A 26,582-nucleotide genomic window follows, 5' to 3' on the forward strand; every position below is an offset into this window, starting at 1 on the left:
GCCGGACCACATACGTAACGCCGCCTTAACTTAGGACGCAAGTTCTTTCTGAATACGGAACTTGCGCCCTAATTTACGGCGGCGTAACGTATCTGAGATACGTTACGCCCGCCGAAAGATACACTATTGTATCTGAATCCGGGCCATAGTTTCTACAAACAATTGAATATATACAAAATTAATTTTTTTACTTTTTCTACTAGTAATAGCGGTGATCAGCGACTTATAGTGGAATTGTGATAGTGTGGCAGACAATCTTTCACTAAGGCCTCGTAAACACGACCGTTCTCCTCGACAAAATCCATCAAGAAACTTTTTTCCCGAGGAAAACGGTCGTGTGTATGTTTTTCGTTGAGAAAACTGTTGTGGATCTCGACGAGAAAAAAAGAGAACAAGTTCTCTTTTTTCTCGTCGGGAGTCTCAATTTCCTCGTCATGTTTCTTGTTGGGCTGGTTTACGACGAGAAGCACGTTCGTGTGTATGCTTAGAAACCCGCGCATGCTCAGAATAAAGTGTGAGACGGGAGCGCACCTTAGGTAAAAGTAGCGTTCGTAAGGGAGATAGCACATTCGTCACGCTGTAACAGACTGAAAAGAGCGAATCGTCTCTTACCAAACTTTTACTTAACACGCAGTAACATGAGATTAGCAAAAGCAGCCCCAAGGGTTGTGCCAGTGGAATCGAACTTCCCCTTTATAGTGCCGTCGTACGTGTTGTACGTCACCACGTTTGAGAACGACGGGATTTTGTTTTGACAGTGTGTATGCAAGGAAAGCTTGACAAGATTCTCGACAAGCCTGACAAGGAACTCGCCAAGGAAAACAATGTTTCTTTTACGACGAGTTTTTCGGTCGTGTGTACGAGGCCCCACTGATGCTGGGGGGAACTGACTAACTGGCACTGACATCACCAGTGACACTAATACAGTAATCAGTGCTAATACATTTACACTGTAACCAGGGCTGATCCGCCCTACAGGCTCACTATGCAAGCCGCTTAGGGCCCCCCAAATTACTAGAGGCCCCGCCTGGTGAGAAGTAATTTTCGGGCCCCCCGCTTGGGGTGGGAGGTAAGAAGCCAGCACCCCCCCCCCCCTTCTCAACTGTAATGTGAGATGTCATTTTCGGCAACCCCCCCCGCTTCTCAACTTCAATGTGACATGTAATTTTGCTTAGGGCCCCAGGGAGGTCAGGATCGGCACTGACTGTAACTGTACTAGTGAAATTGGCTGGGAAGGGGTTAACATTTAGGGGTAATCAAGGGGTTAACTGTGTGCCTAACAATGTTTACTGTGTGTACAGTTTTTACTGAGCGATATGACAGTTTTTACTCTCTGCTTTGCAGGGAGACAAAAAGAAAAACAGCACATTGCTGCTGTCTATAGAGAGCTCTGGATTGTTTAACAACCCAGAGCTCTCTTCTGTCATTTGCTCAACCGATCAGCGGGTTTCGGCCATATATTGTTGGCCTGGACACGTTGGTTGGCTTGTGCTGTAGCGAATGCCCCCTACCTGCACATGCTGGATCACATACAGTACATGTACGTCCACATTAAAATGGGGCCAGTCTGCTCTCGGAGAGCTTTATATGCGGTGAAAGGCCACCATGTGTAAAGGCAGGAGATATCACGCTTACAAATGTACACCTAAATCTGTGTTCATAGGAACTGACACTGTCTCACTGGCTTTTACCTTTATATTACTAATCTTGTTTAACTTGTCTTTCGAGGATCAGCCACAGAAGAAAGTTCAAGTTCTCACATTAACATGCTGCCATCGAATATCATCATCTGAAACATTTATAATCTGATATATAAAAATGTATCACAGCAATCATCCAAATCAGAAAAATAAATGTAGATCAAATACCACATTAAGCCTCTATGGTTGTAAAGTATTTTGCTGGTGTATTCATTTCGCCTCTCCCTCTTTTATACAAATTCCCTATCTCCACCTCATTTTAATTTAGGGAAATGATCAATGGCCATATATAGTACTTTAATAGTAAAACTGCATGGCCATTAACAAGCGTCTACCTAATGGTATGCCAATTCTTTCATCACAATTGCATATTTATGCCTTGCAATGTTGGTATTAATATATATATATATATATATACATATATATATATATATATATATATATATATATATATATATATATCTTTAAATAAATATATATATTTAAACATAAACATTTTGACCCAAACAAATTTCTTTAACTTTTATATAGGTGTTCGTACAATTGTACTACTGCGCTGACATCAAAAAATGAATAAATATATAAATAAATATAAATGAATATTTAAATAAATATATATGACTAAACTACACGTAGCAATCATAAACAAACTCATATAGTGTACCAACGTGGTCCCTAAAGCATATATTGTGATGTGATCACATGTATAAAAAAATATTATATAGACCCCTTTTCCTGCAAACTCAGAGGCGCCAATGCGCTGACAATCAATAATGTGTATGAATATAAATAAATAAGTACAAAAAACTATATAAGTACAAAAAACTATAACCGATCTATATAAGAAATAGTCCAGTATTATCGTGCATTAAAATGCAAAGTCCTCAAAGTATGTTTCCAATGTGTGCAGAAATTTGTGCCTTGCTGCAAAAATTCGTGACTTTTCCACCTTAAATGTAAGTGTCACCACCACCTCCTATTTCGCTATGCTCTCACCAGATCCAAAGAGATAAACAGCATGTAAACATATGATGTGCGGTTTCCACTGCTGGTCCCGAACCTCCGCGCTCCAACTCTCTATGGGTTCTTTTTTTGCTCTAGAAAAAGAAAAGTCCCATATGGTGTAGTAAGTTTTTAACTAATTATTCATAAAACATTTAAAAAGCAGAATATGCACTCACATGCTCTTGTGCCTAAGCCGGCACTAGCCTGTCCAGCGTCACTGCTACCTCCCCGGCGTGCGCTCCAAGCCTCGTCCGCAGTGCGTTCCAGCAGGCGGAAGTGCCTGTGCGATACCGTTGCGGAGGTCAGAGTCGTGTGCCGTGTTACAAAAGTGTGGTACCCCTAGGCCTCGACGCATTTCGAGTTGTTCAAATTCGTCAGGAAGCTCAAATACAGACCTCACACCGAGCCGTATTCGCCAATCCACGGTCAGCCCCGACACTGAGCCACCATCCGTACTTACCTGAGAAACTCCTGTTACTGCCGGGGGAAACAACACTTGCCACCACACTCCCTGAAGACGTCGTCATCACGGGGGGAGCCGACACCCCCTGGCTAATTCACTTGCGAATTGCCTGCCACCACCACACTCACCCCAGTACCAGTAGGAGAAGGCCCCGTTAATAAAGTAGCAGCCGCCCCGGGGGGACCCCGAAGGCGTATGAAGCCCCCCTGTACCCCCGGCGAGGCCACCGGCGCCAACGTGGCGCCTGCCCGCCCACTGTCCCCACCCAACCAAGCACCGTGGTAACGGGGGGCATGACTTCCGCCCCCCACTCACCATATCCCTGCCATATCTTGCAAGAGGGATGTCAAAAGCTGCTGCAGTAATGCTAATCCCATACTATGGGCACCACCCCCCATCGCCACCCCTACCCCATCGACCGTCAGCAACACCGGCCATGACCCCGTCCCACCCCCCTCCAGAGCCCCTGAAAGTGCTGGAAGGGTAAGGGGGGGAGGTGGAGTAGGGGGAGAATGACAACAATTATACAGGAGAAACAGTTAAAGGAGTAGATGAAGACTTACCCGGATGCCCAGGGGAAACCGACCAACCAGCTGCTACTCCGGGTCCTTGCTAAAGCCCCGACGGGGCCGCCACCGCTCCTTGACCATCCGAGTGTATGTCTGAAATCTCTCCTTCCAACCGCTGGTCCCCCTGACCAGCAGGTGACGCTGCAGGCGCTGCCAAGACTGGATGCCCGCTGTTGATGATACCCCCAAGGGCCCTGGGATCAGGCCGCATCACATCCGCAGTCCTCCCCCGCGGGGCCCCCTGTGTGCCAGCAGCAGCCGCTCTGAAACTGCCGTCGTCAACCTAACAGGACCTCCGCTTCTCCCCATGCTAGGCACGGCCGCCCTGGAAGAGGAGCCCACGGCCGCTCCTGCAGTCCTTCCACGTCGGGTAGCGCTGCGCTGGGTGGATGGGACAGCCCACGCTACCACCAAGTCCCTGTCCACCGGAGTGGGCCCGGAAGGAGAAGGAGATGCCACCCTCCTGGCCACATTGCGTCTAGGCCAGGGATTCCTCCCGGCATCCCCCGCAGAAGCTGTGGCAGGTCGCATCGCCCAGTGGGCCGGAGGGTCCGCAATCAGGCTCCCTAATTGGCGCTTTCCACTTGAGGGTCCCTCTGGGCTAAAACGTGCCGGAGGACAGGACCACCGCACGCGGCGCAGGGAGGGGGGCAGGAGGCATCACTGGACCTACCTTCCCCTGACCCTGGCAACATCCCCACCACCTGCGCCGAATACCACTGAGGCCCATGCTCCATAGCCGCGGACCGCAGCCGCTCGAGCAGGCTGTTCAGCTGACACATGAAGAGGCAACAACACAGCAAAATCAGTCTGTGTGTTACCTCTTCCTCCGTAGCGCCAGAATGAATAGCCCCGCCAACTCCTGTTAACTAAAAGCCCAGCTCGTGCTGCTGAAACTCCACCCCCCTAACAATACTGCACCCCACCCACATCCTTTTCCTGGAGCAACCTACACAGCGTTCACCCAGTCATGTGGCCCCTCCAACTAGGTTCCCTTTTGCTCCGGGGCATTCTTTAGCTAGTGAGCCGTATCGTCAACATTTTAAACCAATAAAGGTTCTCCTTTGTCCTGGACAATCGGTCCCTGTGGACGTACCCCTTCCCTTAAGATAAGGGTAGGAGGTCCTTGCCAACTACAGACAATATCACAATCGACATAGATCTCACTACAGGTGCAACAAACTTGTGATGCCAATGACCACGAATAATATGGAACCAATCTAATGTTCACGCAAAGTGAACATTTTGTTCACCATGTTCATACCCGGTTCGATGGTCGCTTATGCTCAGCCACCAGTGGGGTGTCTGGTTTGCCAAGAACAATTGTTTAAATTTGGGATCAGCCAGTGCCAGCAATGCTGTGTCCAAGCTAGATGAGACTGAGAACGTCCATGAAATGTGGTCTTTCCAAGATGCCCAAGTGGAGTCAAATCTTTTTAGAGTATTCCTGCAGGTGACAAGCCACTCCTCCGCTTCCATGATCCACTTCACTCTGAGTGTGCAAACTTTTCCAGTAGATTGGAATGAGGTGCTTACCGGAGCCGTCTGTCGCGTCTCTCCCCTCACTGCCAGGATGCTGAGTGAAGGGAAGATGGCCCCTGCTCAGCTCCATAGCATTGGAGGGCGGAAGCAACGTGAAACGTCACTTCCACCCAATGCTTCTAAAAGAATATATTTTTTTATTACATTTTAGTGTAAACATGAGATCTGAGGTCTGTAACTCAAAACTGGTAACCTGTAGAAATTTTTAAACGTCGCCTATGGAGATTTTTAAGGGTCAAGGTTTGTCGCCATTCCACCAGCGGGTGCAATTTTGAAGTGTGACATGTTGGGTATCAATTTACTCTGCATAACATTATCTTTTACAATATAAAAAAATTTGGGCTAACTTTTGTCTTATTTTTTTATTAAAAAAAGTGTATTTTTTTTAAAAAAAAATGCGCTTGTAAGACCACTGTGCAAATACAGTGTGACAGAAGGTATTGCAATGACCACCATTTAATTCTCTAGGGTGTTAGAAAAAATGTATATGTAATATTTGGGGGGTCTAAGTAATTTTCTAGCAAAAAAAATGATTTTAACTTGTAAACACAGAGGGCCAGATTCCGCTCGTATCTAGGCAAAATTCATGCGTAACTGATTCTAAGAATCAGGCGCATAGATACGATGGTGCACATTCGGACTTACGACGGCGTACGTGGAGTTACGCCGTCGTAAGTCCTTTGTGAATCTGGGCCAGAGTCTAAAAAATAGGCTCGATCCTTAAGTGGTTAATCTGTAAATTGGAGACTTGGCTATACACCGATAATTCCTCCATCGGGTTAGGCAGTGAGATAGCGGGGTTCACAATGTGAAAAACTACATCGTCTTTTTATTGTTTTTTGATTTCTTCATAATGTGTTCCTAATATTGTACAGGTGAGAGCAGTGACATCATTGGAGGACGGGAAGCTATCCCTCACTCTAGACCATATATGGCTCTACTGAAGACAGAAAGATCCCTATGTGCTGGAACATTAATAAAAGCTGACTGGGTGTTAACTGCAGCTCATTGCAAAGTGTAAGTAAACATAATTTTGTCTATGCTCATTAAAACTATTTGTTTCAATTGTTCCTTAATGTTAAACCTTGGAAAACAAAAAGGATCCCTTGCAGCCCTCCCATCCACTCTGGCAGTGGACTGGACTGTCTCTCGACATCCTCATGTCTCTGCATGGAACCTGATGAAGACAAAGCACCTTAGATCACTGGAGTGCAGGAGAGAAGAAGCTACTGGGACTGGTCTAGCCTCAGGGAGGAGCCTGCGGCAGCAAGAAGTGTATTCTATCTGGGAATTCGGTTATGGTTGTTATATGTGTAGCACTACCCCCGTAGGAGCTGCTGGTTTAGATTTTGGCCTTGCACGTTACCCCATCATTCGTTGTCTAGGGGATGATATGAGAGTCTATAGGAACTTCAATGTCCACACAAGTTATAAATTCTGTTACTGCTATATTCACTATACACCCCTAGGACGGGAAGAGCCCTATTGGATCGCCAACCTCTCATCGGCTCTCCTCAGATGGACTCCCCACCGAACAGTTATCTCGCTTGGGATCCTCAGGATTGGGAACCCAGTCGACTACTGGGCTCCCTGCCACAGCTTAAATGTTCCGGACCAACATGGTCCCGGAACCAGGAACACTGCGTGGCGCGTGCACCCCGGCCTGGAAGGTCATTACGCTGTGGTGCCGAGATGCAGTCACCCTGAAGGTGGGTGCCGCACTCCAAAGAAGAACCCAGACTAATGGCATCTGCCCCATAAATACCCTCCCCCAGCATGCACAGCGAGGCCGAACCCTCCTGATAGGCCGCTGGGGAAGAGCACCCAAACCTCTATTCCAATGCTGGCACCCATAGCCCTAGGGTAGGAACTACACCACAGTAACAATAGACAGCCCACAGCACAGCCAAGCTGAGACAGAGACCCAGTTTTGAACATAATAATTGGATCAGAGTCAGTTAACACTCTGATCCCTCTCTAAATTTAACTAGCACCAGTACTTGCTAAGTACCCAGACGCTACATATAAATATGACAAAAATGGTAAAACTCAATGGCATACAACTTATCTACAGATCGGTGATCTTCAGAGCACAATATCTGCAATTTAACATTCAGTTATTAACTGATCAAAGGTATGAAGGAGATTATTAGCTGGATTCAGGTAGGGCGGCTTACTTTTGAGGCGGCGTAGCGTATCGCACATACGCTACGCTGCCGTAAGTCAAGAGGCAAGTGCTGTATTCACAAAGCACTTGCCTCCTAAGTTATGGCGGCGTAGCGTCAATGGGCCGGCGTAAGCGCGCCTAATTCAAATGAGGATGAGGGGGCGTGTTTTATGTAAATTACTCGTGACCCGACGTGATTGACGTTTTTTACGAACAGCGCATGCGCCGTCCGTGGACATATCCCAGTGTGCATTGCTCCAAAGTACGCCGCAATGACGTATTGATTTCGACGTGAACGTAAATTACGTCCAGCCCCATTCACGGACGACTTACGCAAACAACGTAAAATTTTCAAATTTCGACACGGGAACGACGGCCATACTTAACATTGACTAGGCCAGCTATTTGTTCGACTAACTTTACGCCGGGATTCGCCTTACGTAAACGGCATATCTTTACTGCGATGGGCAAGCGTACGTTCGTGAATCGGCGTATCTCGCTAATTTACGCATTCTAGGCGTAAATCAGCGTTCACGCCCCTAGCGGCTGGCGGAACTAGACACCCGTCACGTGACACCCGTCACCCGTCACGTGACCCCGCACCCTCTGACGTACCCTCTGCTACGTCACTGGGGAAGCCCAGGAAGAGGGAAGACTCTGGGCTTCCCCAGTGACGTAGCAGAGGGTACGTCAGAGGGTGCAGGGTCACGTGACGGGTGGCCCTGCCTCCTCTATATAAGTAATGTCACAGCTGCTGTCGCGTCATTCGCTGGGCTGTGTCCAGCGGTGAGGAGGTCGGCGATGCTGCGCTCCGGATGAATGGATCTTTTCATCGCTGGAGCGGAGATCACCCGTCGCTGGATCTTCTCATCGCTGGAGATCACCCGCACCGTCGCTGGATCAGGACAACGTTGGAGCAGGAAGCCGGGAACGAGTAGATTATCACCGCTGGAGTTTTTTTTTTTTTTTATTAATAAAGGACTTTATTCTACGGTGTGTGTGTGTGTGTTTTTTACAAGACTTTACACTTCCTTTGTGAAATGGTAGGGGTACAGTGTACCCCATTACCATTTCACACAGGGGGGGTCAGGATCTGGGGGTCCCCTTTGTTAAAGGGGTCTTCCAGATTCTGATAAGCCCCCCGCCCGCATACCCCCACAACCGCCGGGCAAGGGTTGTGGGGATGAGACCCTTGTCCCCATCAACATGGGGACATCCTCCCCATGTTGAGGGCATGTGGCCTGGTGCGGTTCAGGAGAGGGGGGGCCGCACTCTGTCCCCCCCTCTTTTCTGCGGCCGGCCAGGTCAACATGCTCGGATAACGGGTCTGGTTATGGATATTTAGGGAGAACCGCACGTCATTTTTTTTTTAAATTGACGGCGGAGTTCCCCTTAATATCCATACCAGACCTGAAGGGTCTGGTTATGGATATTTAGGGGGAACCGCACGTCATTTTTTTTTAAATTGACGGCGGGGTTCCCCTTAACATCCGCACATTTTTTTTTCCCGAACTCCGATCCCGGACCCGAACTTTTTCCAATTATTCGGGTTCGGGAAAAACACAAAGTCCGTACCGAACCCGAACTTTACAGTTCGGGTTCGCTCAACTCTACTAAGAACGCTATGAATTTCATACTGATGAGTAAAATGTCTACCAGATTTTGGTAGTCTGGATTTATAAGTTACTTATGTCTGTGTATGACTATCAGCAACCATGGCTTGAGGATTGAATTGTCACAAATTGGTGACAAGTGATAATTAATCCATGGATTCCAAGTTTTTCAAATATGGGAATTTGGGGCCAAATCCTCAGCCAGGCGGCGTAACTTAACTTTTTCCATTTAAGTTACACCGCCGCAAATTTCCCAAGTTAGTGCCCGATCCACAAAGCACTTACCTGGGAATTTCCAGCGGTGTAACTTAAATTCCGCCGGCGCAAGGCGTTCCTCTTCAAATGGGGCGATTCCCATTTAAATGAGGCGCGCTCCCGCGCCGGCCGTACTGCGCATGCTCGTGACGTCATTTTCCCGACGTGCATAGCGTGAAATTACGTTACGCCGAGCTTTGTGGATCGTGACGGGTCAATAAAGTTGCGTCAAAAAAAAAAAAAGATACGGCGAAAAAAAAAAAATTAAAAATAAAAAAAAAATCGCGTCGCTGGACAGAAGGGTCTGCTTTTACATGGTGTACTAACTTTACACTTTGTAAAAGCAGCCCTAATTTTGCGTTTGCAAACTAAAACTTACGGAGAAAAAACGAAGCTGAAAAGCTTTGTGGATCTCCGTAAGTGCTAATTTGCATACCCGAGGTGGCATTTCGACACGAAATGCCCCCAGCGGCGGATGCGGTACTGCATCCTAAGATCCGGCAGTGTAAGTCCCTACTTACCTGGCAGGGGAGACACCATGATCATGAAGGTGGTTCTCCCAGGGCGAGGCACGGCTATTGCACACTCTAGGCCGTGCTGATCGTGGTTGTCTTCCCTGCCGCTTCTCGGCCTTTTGGCTAGGACTAGGTGTGGTATCTGTCCTTATCAGTTGTCAGCGGAGCGCTGAAGCACCTCCTACATGGGGAGGGTGGATGCAATCCAATGACGTCATTGCACCTGGAAGGATGGTTTCAGCAGGGACTACGCTGTGCTGCCCGACAGAATACTGGGGGCCGGCCCATGGTTGAGTCTGAGCCATCTGGAAGGGTGCTCCTGGTGAGGATGGGTGCTGCGCTTGGTCTTGGTCTTTTTGCCGAGTTCTAGTCTGGCCTTCTGGCTGGCTGGTGTAAGTGCTATCTCTGTCAGCGATCCGGTTGGAGGAGCTGGTAATGCCCTGTGGTAGGACGGGGCAGAGCCATGCAAATCCGCTGGGTTGACGGAGGGTCTGGACGGGCTAGTATTGGTGGAGGCTGTTACCTGAGCGGCAGTTCTCCCCAAGAAAACCTTGAAGGGCTCTCTAGCTGGCAGGGGTGGAGGGCTGCACTGGCCGGTCGGGGGGTCGGATATGGAACGAAAAGCCTATGGTGCATGTGCCCCTGGAGTGGCAGTCCAGGGGTATCTGAAGATCACTGTGTGTGAGGGACACATTGATTTAAGATACCACGGTCACTGCACCAGATACACGCTTTTTTTAGCACCTGCCTCCTGGGCCGGGCCTTTTGGCTAGGACCGGAGGAATTTTTTTATTCCTGGCCGGAGGGCCTGGTCATTGTTTCACCACAATGGCCACTTCTTTCACTCTCCTCTCCACTATCCCTTCCCCCACTTTATTTTATTTAAGCCTGTGTTTGTCACTTTTTTGTCTTTTTTTGTTGTGCACGTTTTGTCACTGTGTGATTAGTAGGGTGCGGGTCCTCGGGCCAGCCCTGAACGTCTTGGGAGTGGGTGGACATGGCCTTCTGGCTTAGTTCGCCTGCTCTCATGGGGTCTCCCTTCGGGGGAGCCCCACCTAGTACTGGGAGGGTTCTGTTTCGGCAGTCCCTCCGAGGAAGTTGGGTCCGTGTCGGCTTCGGTTGCTCGGACCACAGTACCTCAGTCCCCGTCTGGAGCCTAACGCCCCGGGGGATCAGGGTTTGGGTCCCTCTTCACAGGAGGACCACTTGACGTTGCACCCGTCTGCACGTTTTTGTGAACACTCTTTATGTGTGTGCACATTTTTTCTGCACCGGGTGGAGTTTTTTGGGTGTGTTCACACGCCATAGGCTTTTCAAAAAAAAAAAAAAAGTCCCTTACACATGCCGGATCTTCTGGCTAACTATGGAAAACTGATTCTGTGGATCAGTTCCATAGTTAGAAACAGGGATACGACGGCGTATCAGTAGATACGCCGTCGTATCTCTTTTGAGGATTTGGCCCACGGTCTCTTTCTATCGCCAACATTTTGGCATGAGACAGGAAAGTATTTAGTCTGTGTTTGGTCTCGGATATCCCTAGGTTGGCGATCCTCCATGCCTTTGCGATCGGCTGTTTTGCAGCCGTGAGGAGTTGAATAAGGAGTTTAAATTGGTTATATGTGAGATAATCTGGTTTTAAGTTGAGTAAGGCTATGACCGGTTCTGGTTGTAAGTTTAGTTCAAACATTCTGGAAGCAATTCCAATTTTTTTTTTCCAATACGTTTGTACTGTCGGACAGGACCACCATATATGCAGGTGGGTGCCTGGATCTGGACAGCCACGAAAGCATTGAGCTGCTTGGGTTGGTCCAAATTTGGTCAACCTGGAGGGTACAAGGTACCAACAAGGTTAAAACCTTATAGTTAGTTTCTACCGCCAGAATGTTAGGTGAGGAAGATTTAGATGCAGACCAGATTTTAGACCAATCAGCCATGTAGTAATTTTTCATGAAGATGTGTGTACATGGTTATTCCATTAGATGTCACTAGAATAAAGAAAAAGGAAACAGAGAAACTGTATTTAGTCAGAGCGAATCTTACATTAATAAGAAGCTTCAGGAAAAAACTGCTGTTGACACAATACCAGGCAACTGAGGCCCGGATTCACAAAGCACTTACGCCAACGTATCTCGAGATACGCCGCGTAAGTGCAAATATGGCTTCATCCGACCAACGTAACTTGCCTACGCCGGCGTATCGTGGGCGCATATTTACGCTGGACGCAAGTGGCGCTCCCTTTGATTTCCTATTCAAATATGGAAATGAGGGAGATATGTCGATTCACGAAGTACTTGCACCCGGCGCATAATATACGCGGTTTGTGTAAGTCGTATGTCCGGCGTAAAGTTGTTCCCCATATAGGAGGCGCAACCCATGCAAAGGTATGGACCAGGAAACACAAGCCATTGTATCTTATGTCGTTTATGTTGTACGTGAATGTGACTAGGCGTAGGTTACGTTCACGTCGTAGACTTAGGGAGTAGTTCCGACGTGATTCTGAGCATGCGCAGTGGGATGCGTCCACGGGACGGCGCATGAGCCGTTCGTTATTCGTATCTTTTTGGCGCTCGGCCCATCATTTGCATGGGGTCACGCCTCATTTGCATGGCTCACGCCCACTTCCACTTACGACGACTTGCGCATAGGAAACCCAGTGCACATTTGGCAGCACTGGCTTTGTGCTCCTTCAGTCTGACATGGAGAGCTCTTTTGGTCCGGCCAATATATTGCCTAGAGCAAGGACACTGAATGTCGTCACATGAATACACTGAATATACAACACATTCACTAGAACAAGTGATGATGGAATCAATGTTGTAAGTTTTAAGAGTTTGGGTGGATTAAAAGGACAACAGTTTACGCCCTTGAAAAGCATTAATTTTGCAAATGTTACACTTGCGACAGGGGAAAAAACCCTTCATATCCTAAAAAAAAATGTACAGTGTTAGGGGGGTCAATTACGTTAGGAGCTATTTTATGACGTAATGAAGGCGCACCCCTGAAAATAACAACCGGTTGGTCCAGGATGATCGGACCCAGTACTCGGTCATTTTTCAAGACGTTCCAGTGTTTTTTAAGGATTTTTTTCACTGAAAAGTGCTGGTTTGAATAGCCTGTGATCATAGCATACCCAAAAGAATTACTGGTGTTATTGATATTCTTATTTGCACCGCTTAGCAGCTGTTTTCTATCCAGAGAACCGATTGATTGAATAGTGTCATCAATATTTCTCTCATCATAGCCCTTTTCCAAGAATCTTAGTTTTAGAACTTGTGCCTGCTGATGATAATCTATTGATGTAGTACAATTCCGTCTGATTCTCTGAATTTGCCCTTTTGGGACAGCTTTAAGCCACTGAGAATGATGGCAACTAGTGAGTGGGATATATGCATTACGATCGGTATCTTTGAAGTGAGTAGTGGTGCACAAGAGTACAACTAATCCACCAGGCCGTCCCATTATCAGCGGCATAGATTCCGTAACTGCACGCATAGGGAAATATATTGACGAATTTCTACAACCCTTGGTCACTACCACTCCATCATATTTACGTGATACAACCCAGGTTCTCAATTTTTTATGATAGAGAGGTTTGAATGGAATGAATACTTACCTGGCAGGGGAGACACCATGATCATGAAGGTGGTTCTCCCAGGGCGAGGCTCGGCCATTGCACTCTGGCCATGCTGATCGTGGTGTCTTCCCTGTCGCTTCTCGGCCTTTTGGCTAGGATCAGGTGTAGTATCTGTTCTTATCAGTTGTCAGCGGAGCGCTGAAGCACCTCCTACATGGGGAGGGTGGATGCAATCCAATGATGTCATTGCACCTGGAAGGATGGTTTCAGCAGGGACTACGCCCTGCTGCCCGACAGATACTGGGGGCCGGCCCATGGTCAAGTCTGAGCCATCTGGAAGGGTGCTCCTGGTGAGGATGGGTGCTGCGCTTGGTCTTGGTCTTTTTGCCGAGTTCTAGTCTGGCCTTCTGGCTGGTGTAAGGCCTCGTACACACGACCGAACATGTCTGCTGAAACTGCTCCGTTTCAGCAGACCGGACAGGACAGGTTTCCAGCAGACAAATGTTTCTTAGCATGCTAACAAACATGTCCGCTGGAACCATGTCCGCCGGACATGTCCGATGGTCAGTATGACTCATCGGACATGTCCGCTGGGCCGGAATCCCCCGCATGCGTCAAAGTGATTGACCTTCCAGGGTCGCGCACGTTGCCGCGTCATCGTCGCGGCCACGGCGCGGCCACGTCACCGCGTATCCTGTCCATGGGGATTTCGGTTTGATGGTGTGTACAGCCATCAGACCGAAATCTCCGAGCGGACATGTCCGATGAAAATGGTCCGTGGACCGTTTTCATCGGACATGTTGTATCGTGTGTACAAGGCCTAAGTGCTATCTCTGTCAGCGATCCGGTAGAAGGAGCTGGTACTGCCCTTTGATGGGTCGGGGTAGGACCATGCAAATCTGCCGGGTTGACGGAGGGTCTGGAGGGGCTAGTATTGGTGGAGGCTGCTAACTGGAGCGGCAGATCTCCCCAAGAAAACCTTGAAGGGCTCTCTATATGGCAGGGGTGGAGGGCTGCACTGGCCGGTCGGGGGGTTGGATATGGAACGAAAAGCCTATGGTGCATGTGCCCCTGGAGTGGCAGTCCAGGGGTATCTGAAGATCACTGTGTGTGAGGGACACTTTGATTAAAGGATACCACGGTCACTGCACCAGATACACGCTTTTTTTAGCACCTGCCTCCTGGGCCGGGCCTTTTGGCTAGGACCAGAGGAATTTTTTATTCCTGGCCGGAGGGCCTGGTCATTGTACACCACAATGACCACTTCTTCACTCTCCTCTCCACTATCCCTTCCCCCACTTTATTGCCTATGTTTGTCACCTTTTTGTCTTTTTTTGTTGGGCACGTTTTGTGTCACTGTGTGATTAGTAGGGTGCGGGTCCTCGGGCCAGCCCTGAACGTCTTGGGAGTGGGTGGACATGGCCTTCTGGCTTAGTCTGCCTGCTCTCATGGGGTCTCCCTTTGGGGGAGCCCCACCTAGTACTGGGAGGGTTCTGTTTCAGCAGTCCATCCGAGGAAGTTGGGTCGGCTTCGGTTGCTCGGACCACAGTACTTCAGTCCCCGTCTGGAGCCTAACGCCCCAGGGGATCAGGGTTTGGGTCCCTCTTCACAGGAGAACCACTTGACGTTGCACCCGTCTGCACGTTTTTGTGAACACTCTTTATGTGTGTGCACATTTTTTCTGCAACGGGTGGAGTATTTAGGTGTGTTCACACGCCATAGGCTTTTAAAAAAATAAATAAATCTCCACCTCTTCCAATCAAAGAACGCTTTGCATTCATTGAGAAAATTTAAAATACTCTCTTCATGTATCAACATGGTTTGAGTCTGTGTCAATGGCATTAGTTTGACATCAGTTTGAGACACTTCTGAGATCGTTCAGAATTTACCGACAGGTCCATTTGACTGGCCTAAAATGGGTGTTGCATTTCCATAGATGTGAGTTGACCCTTGGGCCCCATGCACACGAGACGCAGATGCAAACTCATCTAAATACACGTTTTAAAGCGCAAAAACTGGCGTTTAAAACGCCCGTTTTTGACGCGAATTTCGCGGCATTTTACAGCGTTTGCGTTTATAAGCGTTTGGTTAAGAAACATCATAAGACCCTTCCTAAGCTCAAAAAACAGTATTATTTAACCATTTCAGCCATTTTGTGAGACCAGAGTGAGTAGCAGCTGAGAGAGCAGCAGTGTACGTGTATTTAGCGTGTCACTTGCCACGTCACCTGCCTCAAGTTGTGAATTGTCCACTTGCCACATCATCTGCCACGTCACCTGGCCACGCCACCTGCCACAAGTTGTGGATTGTCCACTGGCCACGTCACCTGGCCACGTCACCTGCCACAAGTTGTGGATTATCCACTTGCCATGTCACCTGGCCACGTCACCTGGCCACGTCACCTGCCACAAGTTGTGGATTTTCCACTGGCCACGTCACCTGCCACGTCAACTGGCCACGTCACCTGCCACAAGTTGTGGATTGTACACTTGCCACGTCACCTGACCAAGACACCTGCCACAAGTTGTGGATTGTCCACTTGCCACGTCACCTGCCTCAAGTTGTGAATTGTCCACTTGCCACATCATCTGCCACGTCACCTGCCACAAGTTGTGGATTGTCCACTGGCCACGTCACCTGCCCACGTCACCTGCCATGTCACCTGGCCACATCACCTGCCACAAGTTGTGGATTGTCCACTTGCCCTGTCATCTGGCCACATCACCTGGCCACGTCACCTGCCACAAGTTGTGGATTGTCCACTGGCCACGTCACCTGCCACGTCAACTGGCCACGTCACCTGCCACAAGTTGTGGATTGTCCACTTGCCACGCCACCTGACCACGACACCTGCCACAAGTTGTGGATTGTCCACTTGCCACGTCACCTGCCACAAGTGGATTATCCACTTGCCAAATCACCTGGCCACGTCACCTGCCACAAGTTGTGGATTGTCCACGTCACCTGGCCATGTCACCTGCCATGTCATCTGGCCACGTCACCTGCCACATTCCCATCGCGATGACGTGTCGCGCCGTCGCCGCGATGATGACGCGGCGACGTGCGCGACGCTGTCATATAAGGAATTCCACGCATGCGTCGAATCATTACGACGCATGCGAGGGATGGGTTCGGACGGATCGATCCGGTGAGTCTGTACAGACCACCGGATCGATCCGCTGGAGCCGATTCCAGCGGATAGATTTCTTAGCATGCTAAGAAATTTTTATATCCGCTGGATCGTACACACCAGCGGATCTATCCGCTGAAACCGATCCGCGGATCAATTTCAGCGGATCGATCCTCTCGTGTGTACAGGGCCTTAGATTTGGAAAGAGTGTTAGCATCCCATAGCAGAAATAAATAAACAGGAGTTCTAATCATTTCCCAATCTATCTAAAATTAGAATCATTGTTGACTTGATATGTACTTTATTATTATTTAGAGTGTTTTCAAATCTTGGTGATTATTATCAAAAAAGTATGTGTTATGGGGGGATAACTGTCTCCTGACTGTGGTTCTGTGTTTGCACCCTGTCACATGTGCCCCTAGTTGAGACTACAGGCAGCCATGCTGGCACACATTGCACAGACAAGGTCATCTAGAACAGCCTTTTCCAACCAGGGTGCCCAGGCATTCTAAGGTACCTTTAGGTTTCTTCAGGGGTGCCTTGGCAAAATGCCTACAAATTGCCCAAAAATTGTATACAAGCCTGAGGGTGGATGAAACCTGCCATCTAGTTGCACAAAGCCACAGTTTTTTACAACTTTCCAGCCTCCAGCATCCTAACAACAAGTGACATAATTTGTTGATAAGGAGGACCCAAAGCACCTACATAGCATGCTTGTTTGCCCATCCTAGTCAGCACTGGTATTACATTAGATTTATGAGGTAGAAGAGAAACGTTGGAATACTAGTCAGTACCAGTGTGCAAAAGTGTATTTGCTTTGGAAGAATACATCACCTCTAACGTTGGGTGTCCTCAGTGTTGCCAACCTACCAGATTAAAATTTACTGGCACGACACCCAAAGTTTACTGGCGCAGCCACGTTTTTACTGGCATTTCACAAAAGTTACTAAATTACATTTTTAATTGCAAGTTTCAGTATTTAGGCTACGAACAAGTATGCTAGGCAAATAGCAATGTGATTTAAGGTAGATATTATGGTAAAAAAAACATATTTTTGTTATTTTCGTTTTAATAAGGGCAAATTATTTATTTAGTCACATCACCCCCTGCCTCCATCCCCCTCTGCCACCAACACCCCCTGTCTTCACCCCCTCTGCCTCCAATCTCCCCTAGTCCTTTTGCCTCCAATCACCCCCTGCCTCCATCGTCCCCTGCTTCTTTCCCCCTCTGCGGTGCCACCAACAACCCCTGTCTCCATCCCCACCCTCTGCGATGCCACCATCCCCCTCTGCGGTGCCACCAACACCCCCTGCCTCCAATCACGCCCTGCCACTAACACCCCCTGCCTCCAATCTCCCCCAGGCCCCCTGCCTCCAATAACCCCCTGCCTCCATCGTCCCCTGCCTCCATCCCCCTCTGCGGTGCCACCAACAATCCCTGTCTCCATCCCCCACCCTCTGCGGTGCCACCATCCCCCTCTACGGTGCCACCAACACCCCCTGCCTCCAATCACCCCCTGCCACTAACACCCCCTGCCTCCAATCTCCCTCTGCCTCCATTGCCCCCTGCCTCCATCCCCCTCTGCAGTTCCACCTCAGCCACCTTCACCCCCTGCCTCCAATCACCCCCTGCCTCCAATCTCCATTGGCAGTTCCAAGCCGAATCGATCTTGGCTATTTTTACTGGCACATTTCCGCAACAACACGGACATTTACGAACGAATTTACGAAGTGCCCATTTTTACGAACTGTCTGTAAAAATACGGACGGTTGGCAACACTGGGTGTCCTACGTGTTGCTGCATTATGTAAAACTATTTGTTTTTTTAAATTTTTGAATAGGGTGCCTCAAGATTGTGCATAATTGTAAGGGCACCTTAACTGAAAAGAGGTTCAGAAACCCTGATCTAGAACAACGACATGCATGCGGCTAATGCTAGGTCAGGTGCATTGAGACAGTAAGTAACTGAAAAGGATAAGATCAGCTGCGCTGAAATACAATAAAAAAAATATGAAAAACAATATTTTATGGAATTATTACTAAATGTTGTCCAGCTGGGGTTTGTATTTACCATAATTGTGGATAAAACATTTGTTTGCATATTTAATTCTTAGCAACTCTTCAACTACAATCCAACTGGGTGTCCACTCAAAGACAGTAAAAAATAAATATATACAGGAGTTCAAGGTCTTAAGAAGCATAAGACTCAACTATGATGAGAAAACAAAGGATAATGACATCGAGCTTGTACAGGTAAGTACATCAAGTAAATAGTAAAAATCGAAGTGTATTTCACCACAAGAAAAGAAAAACAAAAAATATTGTTTGCCTTAGATGTGGTGGCTGCATTATGTTTTTTTTTTATTAGGCTTGCTTCTTTTTAATTTATTTTTACCCATTGATACTGCCAGTAACACACTTTCTGCCTTAGGATGCCAATGTTCAATCATTGTACAGTATCTATGGAGGAATTATGTTGTCATCTAGGACAGGAGGAACAAAAATTGTCTCTGGACAGCCACACTGCATTGTAGCCTTTATTAAAAGAAGGACAGCACTACAAGTCACAGAAAAATAAAATAAAACCCGACTGCTGACATGTTTCGCACTAAAACTAGTGCTTAGTCACTATGACTAAGCACTAGTTTCAGTGCGAAACGCATCAGAGGTCGGGTTTTATTTTATTTTGCTTTGACTTGTAGTGCTGTCCTTCTTTTAATAAAGGCTACAATTTGTTCAGAATGTGACTGTCCAGAGACAATCTTTGTTCCTGCTTTGCTAAGTGCATTGCCTGCACCTGAGTTGTCTGCAGCGGAGGATATTCATCTGGGTTCCCACCTTTTCCCTTGTCATGTAGGACAGGAAGTATAGTAAGAGCATTGAACACCTACCATGCTGTAGTCCACTGATGATAATTAAACAGGACTGACAATGCTGCTTGGGATTTTAGTACAGCATAGGAAGTAGTGCAGAGCAAATCATGAGCTCACTGGATTTCTGTTCTTGCAGCATTTCTAAAGAGACAATGCATGGGAAAATGTGTACGTAAGGGAGGAATGCACCAAATATCTTTTTGATTATTATTATTTTGCCAATCCACACACTTTAATGAGGCTTTAAAGAGGAAGCAAACCCCAGACGATTTTCCAATTTTCTTCAATTTTTAAATACTATATAGTATTGCAACTTTATATGCATCAATATTGGCAAAAAACGAGGCAGGAAAATACCTTATTTCCAGCAAGAACTCATCCATGTGGTCTTTTATTAAACGTTCCAGTATCTTCCCAACTATAGAAGTTAAACTAACAGGTCTATAGTTACTTGGTAAATATTTTGTTCCCTTTTTAAATATGGGCACCACATTGGCTCTACGCCAATCCAGTGGTACCATTCCTGTCATTCATGAGTCCCTAAAAATTAGATACAGTGGCTTTGAAATTACAGAGCTCAATTCTTTTAGGATCCGTGGGTGGATGCCATCTGGCCCAGGTGCTTTATCCACCTTTATTCTGTCTAAATATTTCTGGACCATATCACTTTTGAGCCATTGTGGATTTGGTGTCACTACCACCCCCATTATGGACATGAGCCCCTCCTCCATGCTCTATTGTATATACAGAGCTGAATAAAGTATTTAATAAATTAGCCTTCTCTTTGTCCAACGTCACCCACTCTAGATTATTTTGTAAAGGGCCTACATGCTAAGCCTTGACCTCCGCTCTCCTCTATGGGGGGATTGGATGAAAATGGACCGTTTGTCCGTTTTAAGCCGATCCGATCCACCAGACGAATGGAAAATAGGGTTTCCATCCGCCTGTATTCAACGGATCGGATGTCAGCGCTGACATCCGTCGCTCCATAGACCTGCATAAAGCGTCCGTTCAGGTCCACCTAAAAAAATGACAGGTGGACCTGAACGGTCCGCCCATGTGAAAGAGCCCTTAAACAGATAGTCAAAGAACTTTTTGCACTTTGCAGGTTTCTGCAGCTGAAGTTCCTTCTGTTATTTACATGTACCAGCTCATGTTACAATGTAGTTAGTTATGTTATGTACACCAGTGATCACTGTTACAAGCTCTGAATTTGTAGGGGGCAGGGGCGTTGCTAGGTCTGCAAAAGATGTGGGACTAGAGCCCATAGCAGCGGTCATCAACCTTTTTGCAGACCCGGGGGAGGGGGGTGCAAAGCAATTACAGCAATGTACACACATTCGTTGGCGGCCAATTTTAAAGCATGCTATCCCACATTTGTTGGAGGAAAATCCGACAACAATTGTCCGATGGAGCATACAAACGGTCGGATTTTTCGACAAAAGCCTGTCATCACACAATTCCCTTTGGATAATCCGATCGTGTGTATAAAGGTTTAGGAATGCGAATACATGATAGGGTGATCATGTGCAATACATTATTAGGCTTCATTTCCAATGGCGTTTTTACAGCCACTTGTGCTAGCCTTTTTTACGGCTTAAAAACGCCTGTCCATGTTTATTTTGTAAAAAAAATAAAATAAAATAAAAAAAAAATGGTTTTGTGAGCTGGAGCTCAAAAACGCAGCGGTAGCGTTTATGAGCGTTTTTGAGCGTTTTCGCGCGTTTTTGAGCGTTTTTTAACATCTGGCGTTTTTACAGCTCTACTCTGGAGCTTCAGAACGCCCTGGTCCTGCGTTTTTTTTACAGCTCAAAAACGCCTATGCCATTTGCAGCTCAAAAACGCCTATGTGGGCATGATGCCATAGAATAACATGGACAGGCGTTTTTAAGCTGTAAAAAACGCTCAGAAAAGTGGCTGTAAAAACGTCAGTGGAAATGAAGCCTTAGTGCCGTGTGTAAAATATGAGTGTGCAAAACATAAGCAATGCATACAAAAGAAAGTACAATTTGAAATAGAGTGTAACATTTCTTTCACAAAGATTAGGGTTGTTTGCCACAAGAACAGGTCCAAGATAATTTAAAGGAGATTACTTAACCCACGGGAGTTAGTCAAAACACACTACTGGCAAAAGGTTCAAATGTTTGCCAATATTTTGGCAAAAGAAACTCTCCCAATATCGTTCAGCTCTAAATATGATTTATGTTTGCTTCTCATATTCATTTCCCACTTAGATGAAACTTTAGAACTTAATTATTTGAATACAAAAATCAATGTGGCTTTCCAAATCTCTTTCAGCTGTCTTGCAAAGCAAAACTAAACAAAGCTGTGAAGATTTTGCCATTGCCAAAGAAATTTGATGATGTCAAAGATGGGACTGTGTGCGACACAGCAGGATGGGGTTCAACCAAAAAAAATACTCTGCAACTGTCAGACAAGCTGATGGAAGTCAGTCTTCCAGCAATAAGCAGAAAGAAATGTGCTGCAATGTGGAAATCTAGCATAAAGATCGCCACAAACATGATGTGCACCTTCGATGCGAGTGGAGAAAAAGATGTATGCAGAGTAAGTATGGAATAGGTGTTGTCATTTAAAGTGGAGTTCCAACCTGGGTAAAAAAAAGTACAAGTCAGCAGCTACAAATACTGTAGCTGCTGACTTTTAATATAAGGACACTTACCTGTCCAGGGAGCCTGCGATGTCTGCACCCGAAGCTGACCCTTCCATTGGCTCCTTACTAAGAGAAACAGGAAGTGAAGCCTTGCGGCTTCATAGCCTGTTTTCTACTGCGAATGCGTGAGTTACGCGCAGGTCCCAGAAGGAGATGGGGCAGAAAGAGGAGGGCACAAGAAAAAACGCAAAAGTGACGTATGTCGGCGCGGGGCGGAATTCTCAAACAAAACATACCAAAAAGGTATAAAAAAATAAAAAATTCCAAAACGAGTTCAGGGCAATGCAGGTTTCAACCTGAACTCTAGCTGTTTGCAATTTTCTAATTAAATGGCCTGTTTGCATAACCTCTCATCAAACAGTCTGCTGTGCAGTAAGTAATTCATTAGTATTATTACCTCCATCAATGAACGACAGCTTCCTGCTCAGCACTGTAGATTCTAAAATGCTAGTGGCTGCTTGATTTCTATCAACTATTTTACATCACAACCCCATTCAGCTGAATGTAAACAGTGGTGCTGAGGATGCTGGCTGAAATAATCAACCATATATATAGAGAAATGTGGCCATATTTGGTCAGTGATGTTAGCTAGTATCACCAGACCCTTTATTTACATTCAGTTGCTGGCAGGAGAACCTTCTGGACAGTGTTTCCAACCTAACACATTGAAATTTACTGACACAACACCCAAAATTTACTGGCACAGCCAAGTTTTTACTGGCATTTCCAAAAGTTACAAAATTACAGTATTAAGTGCAAATTTTAGTATTTAGGCTACAAACAAATACAATGTGCAATTAGCAATATGTTTTAAGATAGATAATAAGGCATAAGAATGGGCGGCACACACACATAAAATTTACTCTCACAGTGACACTGACAGCAGTGTGCAGTAGCACAGATGATGATGAGACCTCCCTGACACAACACATCCCCTCCTGAGACACAGTGACAGTCTCTCTCCAAGCCTAGTGATCCCTCCAGTCCACTCCAGTCTAAACAGCACTGACAGTCTCGGTCCCAGCCTGCCTTGCTCCCATACCGCAGACCTGCACACGAGTAACTGGCTGCTCTGCTTGGCTCCATTGACATCACTTGACATGCTCAGGCACCGCCTCCGCCAGAGCCACCAAATCACACTGTAGTAGGCACTCAAATGGTTTCAGCTCTAATACCAAGCCAAGCTTCACAGCCCTATTTTTTTACTGGCAACCTTTTACTTTTACTGGCATTTACTGGCAGGAGAAAATTGCCTGTTTGTTACTGCCTGCCAGTAAAAATACTGACGGTTGGCAACACTGCTCCTGGATAGAAATTGGGACCAGGGGTGTGGGGATGAGCCCAGCCACTTGTTCTCATCAACAGGGGAACAGGGTGCTTTGCCTGGGGACACCCCTGAAATGTTTTAGGAAGAGAGTCCACTGCTCAATGCCCAAAAACCATTTGTTTGACAATCCCTTCCATATTGACCTTATTAACCCCCCTCCATAGACTTGATTCATCCCAAACTCAGGCTCATTCAGTTCATCATTATTCCTAAGCAACCAACATTAACATGACAATATGTTGGGTTATAAAGGTTAACAAAATGTACTCAAACCATTTTAATACAGATGGTATCCAAAAATGTCAGAGGCATCTAACAATTTAGCCTTACAGTAGGGAAAAGTTTTACCTGATTTCATAATGGAAAGTTGCTCTTGTCTGGAATAGTCATTTCACTGACATTTTCCATTGATGAATCCTCATACCTGGAATTCCAAATATAATGAAATAAAAGTAAAACCTAAAATAAATGTAACAATTCATTCACTGGTCATTCACTGAACAAAATTCAAGCGATCCAGCAGGCGAGTTTCACTGTCAGGCCCCATACACACGAGAGAATTTATCCGCGGATACGGTCCAGCGGACCGTTTCCACGGATAAATCCTCTCAAAGATTTCCGCAGATTTCGATGCGATGGAGTGTACACACCATCGCATTGAAATCCGCGCGGAAATCCTCTGGCGATGACGTGTCGCGCCGTCGCCGCGATTATGACGCGGCGACGGCGCGACGCTGTCATATAAGGAATTCCACGCATGCGTCAAATCATTACGACGCGTGCGGGGAATCCCTTTGGACGGATGGATCCGGTAAGTCTGTACAGACGAGCGGATCCATCCGTTGGAATGGATTCCAGCAGATGGATTTGTTGTGCATCTCAGCAAATATCCGATCTGCTGGAATCCATCCCAGAGGAGATTTCTCCGCGGAAACAGATCCGCTGGCGTGTACACACCATAGGATCTATCCGCTGAAACCCATTTGCTGGGATTTATCTGCGGATGGATTCTATCGTGTGTATGGGGCCTCAGAATACAATATCCCAGTAGTGGGGATTCTTCCATCCACCTCATTTATATCCCTTTGATTGACAGTGATAATGTTTACAATAGGCACAAACTGCCTACAAGTGTATTGTCTATTGTGAAGTGGAAGGTAAGTTCACAGCTTTGATCACCTGTGCTATCTCCCTGGTTTACTGTAAGAGCATGAAGGTTGTAGCTGGGCCTCTACACCTCCACCAGGCTCTAAGGGCCTGATCCTCAAAAGGGATACGCTGGCGTATCTACTGATACGCCGTCGTATCCCTGTTTCTATCTATGGAACTGATCCACAGAATCAGTTTCTCATAGATAGGGAGAAGATCCGACATGTGTAAGGGACTTACACTGTCGGATCTTAGGATGCAGTACCGCAGCCGCCGCTGGGGGCATTTCTCGTCGAAATGCCGCTTCGGGTATGCAAATTAGCACTTACGGAGATCCACAAAGCTTTTACGCTTCGTTTTTTCTCTATTAGTGAGTGTCGCAAAATTAGGGCTACTTTTACAAGGCCTAAACTGTTTACACCTTGTAAAAGTAGACCCTTCTACCCCGCGTCGCTGTCTTTTTTTTTTCCAATTTTTTTTTTTCCCGCCGCAACTCGTTTTTTTTTTTACGCCCGTCGCAATTCTCAAAACCTGGCGCAACGTAAAACCGCGCAAAGCACGTCGGGAAAATGACGTCGGGAGCATGCGCAGTACGTCCGGCACGGGAGCGCGCCTAATTTAAATGGGACTCGCCCCATCAAATTAGGAACGCCTTGCGCCGGACGGATTTAAGTTACACCGCTCAAAATTTCTAGGTAAGTGCTTTGTGGATCGGGCACTTAGGTAGAGATTTTGCGGCGGTGTAACTTAAACGGGAAAAAATACGTTGCGCCGGGTTTTTGTGGATTAGGCCCTAAGCTTCTGCCTAGGCTGCCTTGTTTATGATCTGGTTTTGCCAAATCACCATCATGTCTTCCTAGTCTAGTTGTTTTTGTTTATATTATTTTGCTTTATATATTTCAGGGTGATTCTGGAGGACCTTTAATATGCAAGAAAATGTTTCGGGGAATTGTTTCTTTTGGTCCAAGAATTTGTGGGAACCCTGAACTACCAAGTGTCTACACATTCCTCACCAAAGACTATAATAATTGGATTAAAAAAGAAATAAATAAGAAAACAAATGCTATTTATTAGCCCTTTTGTGCTTTTGTATCTAAAATTACTGCTAGTCCTGCTTCCTCAATCCCTTCCCCATAGCTCATTCTTTCCCCTCTGCTATAATATAATCCCCCTTTTTCATTCTTTTCTGTTTTCAAAATTCTTAAAATGTCCTTAATTTTGAATAGCGATCTCAAGAATTCAGAGAGAATAATGCCCCGTACACACGATCAGAAATTCCGACAGCAAAAGTCCGATGTGAGCTTTTGAACGGAAATTTCAACCGTGTGTATGCTCCATCGGACTTTTGCTGTCGGAAATTCCGCCAACAAAAGATTGAGAGCTGGTTCTCAAATTTTCAGATGGAAAAAATTCCTATTGGAAAATCCGATTGTCTGTAGCAATTCCGACGTGAAAAATTCTAACGCATGCTCGGAAACAATTAGACGCATGCTCAGAACCTAGTTTTCTCAGCTCGTCGTAGTGTTGTACGTCACTGCGTTTTTGACGGACGAAAGTTCAGAGAACTTTTGTGTGACTGTGTGTATGCAAGTCAATCTTGAGCGGAATTCCGTCGGAAAAAACATCCAAGGTTTTTCCAACGGAAAATCCGATCGTGTGTACGCAGCATAAAGCCTCGTACACATGATCAGATTTTACAATGGGAATTGTGTGATGACAGACTGTTTGCCTAAAATCCAACCGTTTGTACACTCCAGCAGACAATTGTTGTCAGACTTTCAGCCAACAAATGGTGGATGGCAGGCTTATAAATTTTTCGCTGTTGTCAGATTTTACTATCGTGTGTACACCATTCTGTCAGACAAAAGTCCAAAGTACAAACACGCATGCTCGGAATCAATGCTCACCAAACACAACAGAAGGTGCTCAAAGGGTGATGCTCAAGAGCTGAAATTTCACGTAGTACGTCACTACATTCATGTTTGTTGGCCGACAATTGTGTGAAAGACAAGTTCCCGGCCAACGCCCTT

At 46.5% G+C, this 26,582-nt stretch overlaps 1 protein-coding gene and 2 pseudogenes across 1 annotated transcript in view; all 3 read left to right on the top strand.

The window, feature by feature from the left end:
* Positions 1 to 25,847, top strand: part of LOC120928270 (granzyme A-like) — a 36,349-nt gene extending 10,502 nt beyond the window's left edge. Inside the window, exons 2-5 of the mRNA XM_040339371.1 lie at positions 6,155 to 6,296; positions 18,647 to 18,785; positions 21,704 to 21,970; positions 25,456 to 25,847. Of these exons, the coding sequence (XP_040195305.1) occupies positions 6,155 to 6,296; positions 18,647 to 18,785; positions 21,704 to 21,970; positions 25,456 to 25,626 (719 nt within the window). The 3' untranslated portion in view covers positions 25,627 to 25,847. The remainder of the gene's footprint in view (positions 1 to 6,154; positions 6,297 to 18,646; positions 18,786 to 21,703; positions 21,971 to 25,455) is intronic.
* On the top strand, positions 9,828 to 10,008 carry LOC120925693 (annotated as a pseudogene).
* On the top strand, positions 13,435 to 13,611 carry LOC120925633 (annotated as a pseudogene).
* Positions 25,848 to 26,582: the final 735 nt, after the last annotated feature.

The sequence above is a fragment of the Rana temporaria genome, chromosome 1 (assembly GCF_905171775.1).
Source record: "Rana temporaria chromosome 1, aRanTem1.1, whole genome shotgun sequence".
NCBI lineage: Eukaryota > Metazoa > Chordata > Amphibia > Anura > Ranidae > Rana > Rana temporaria.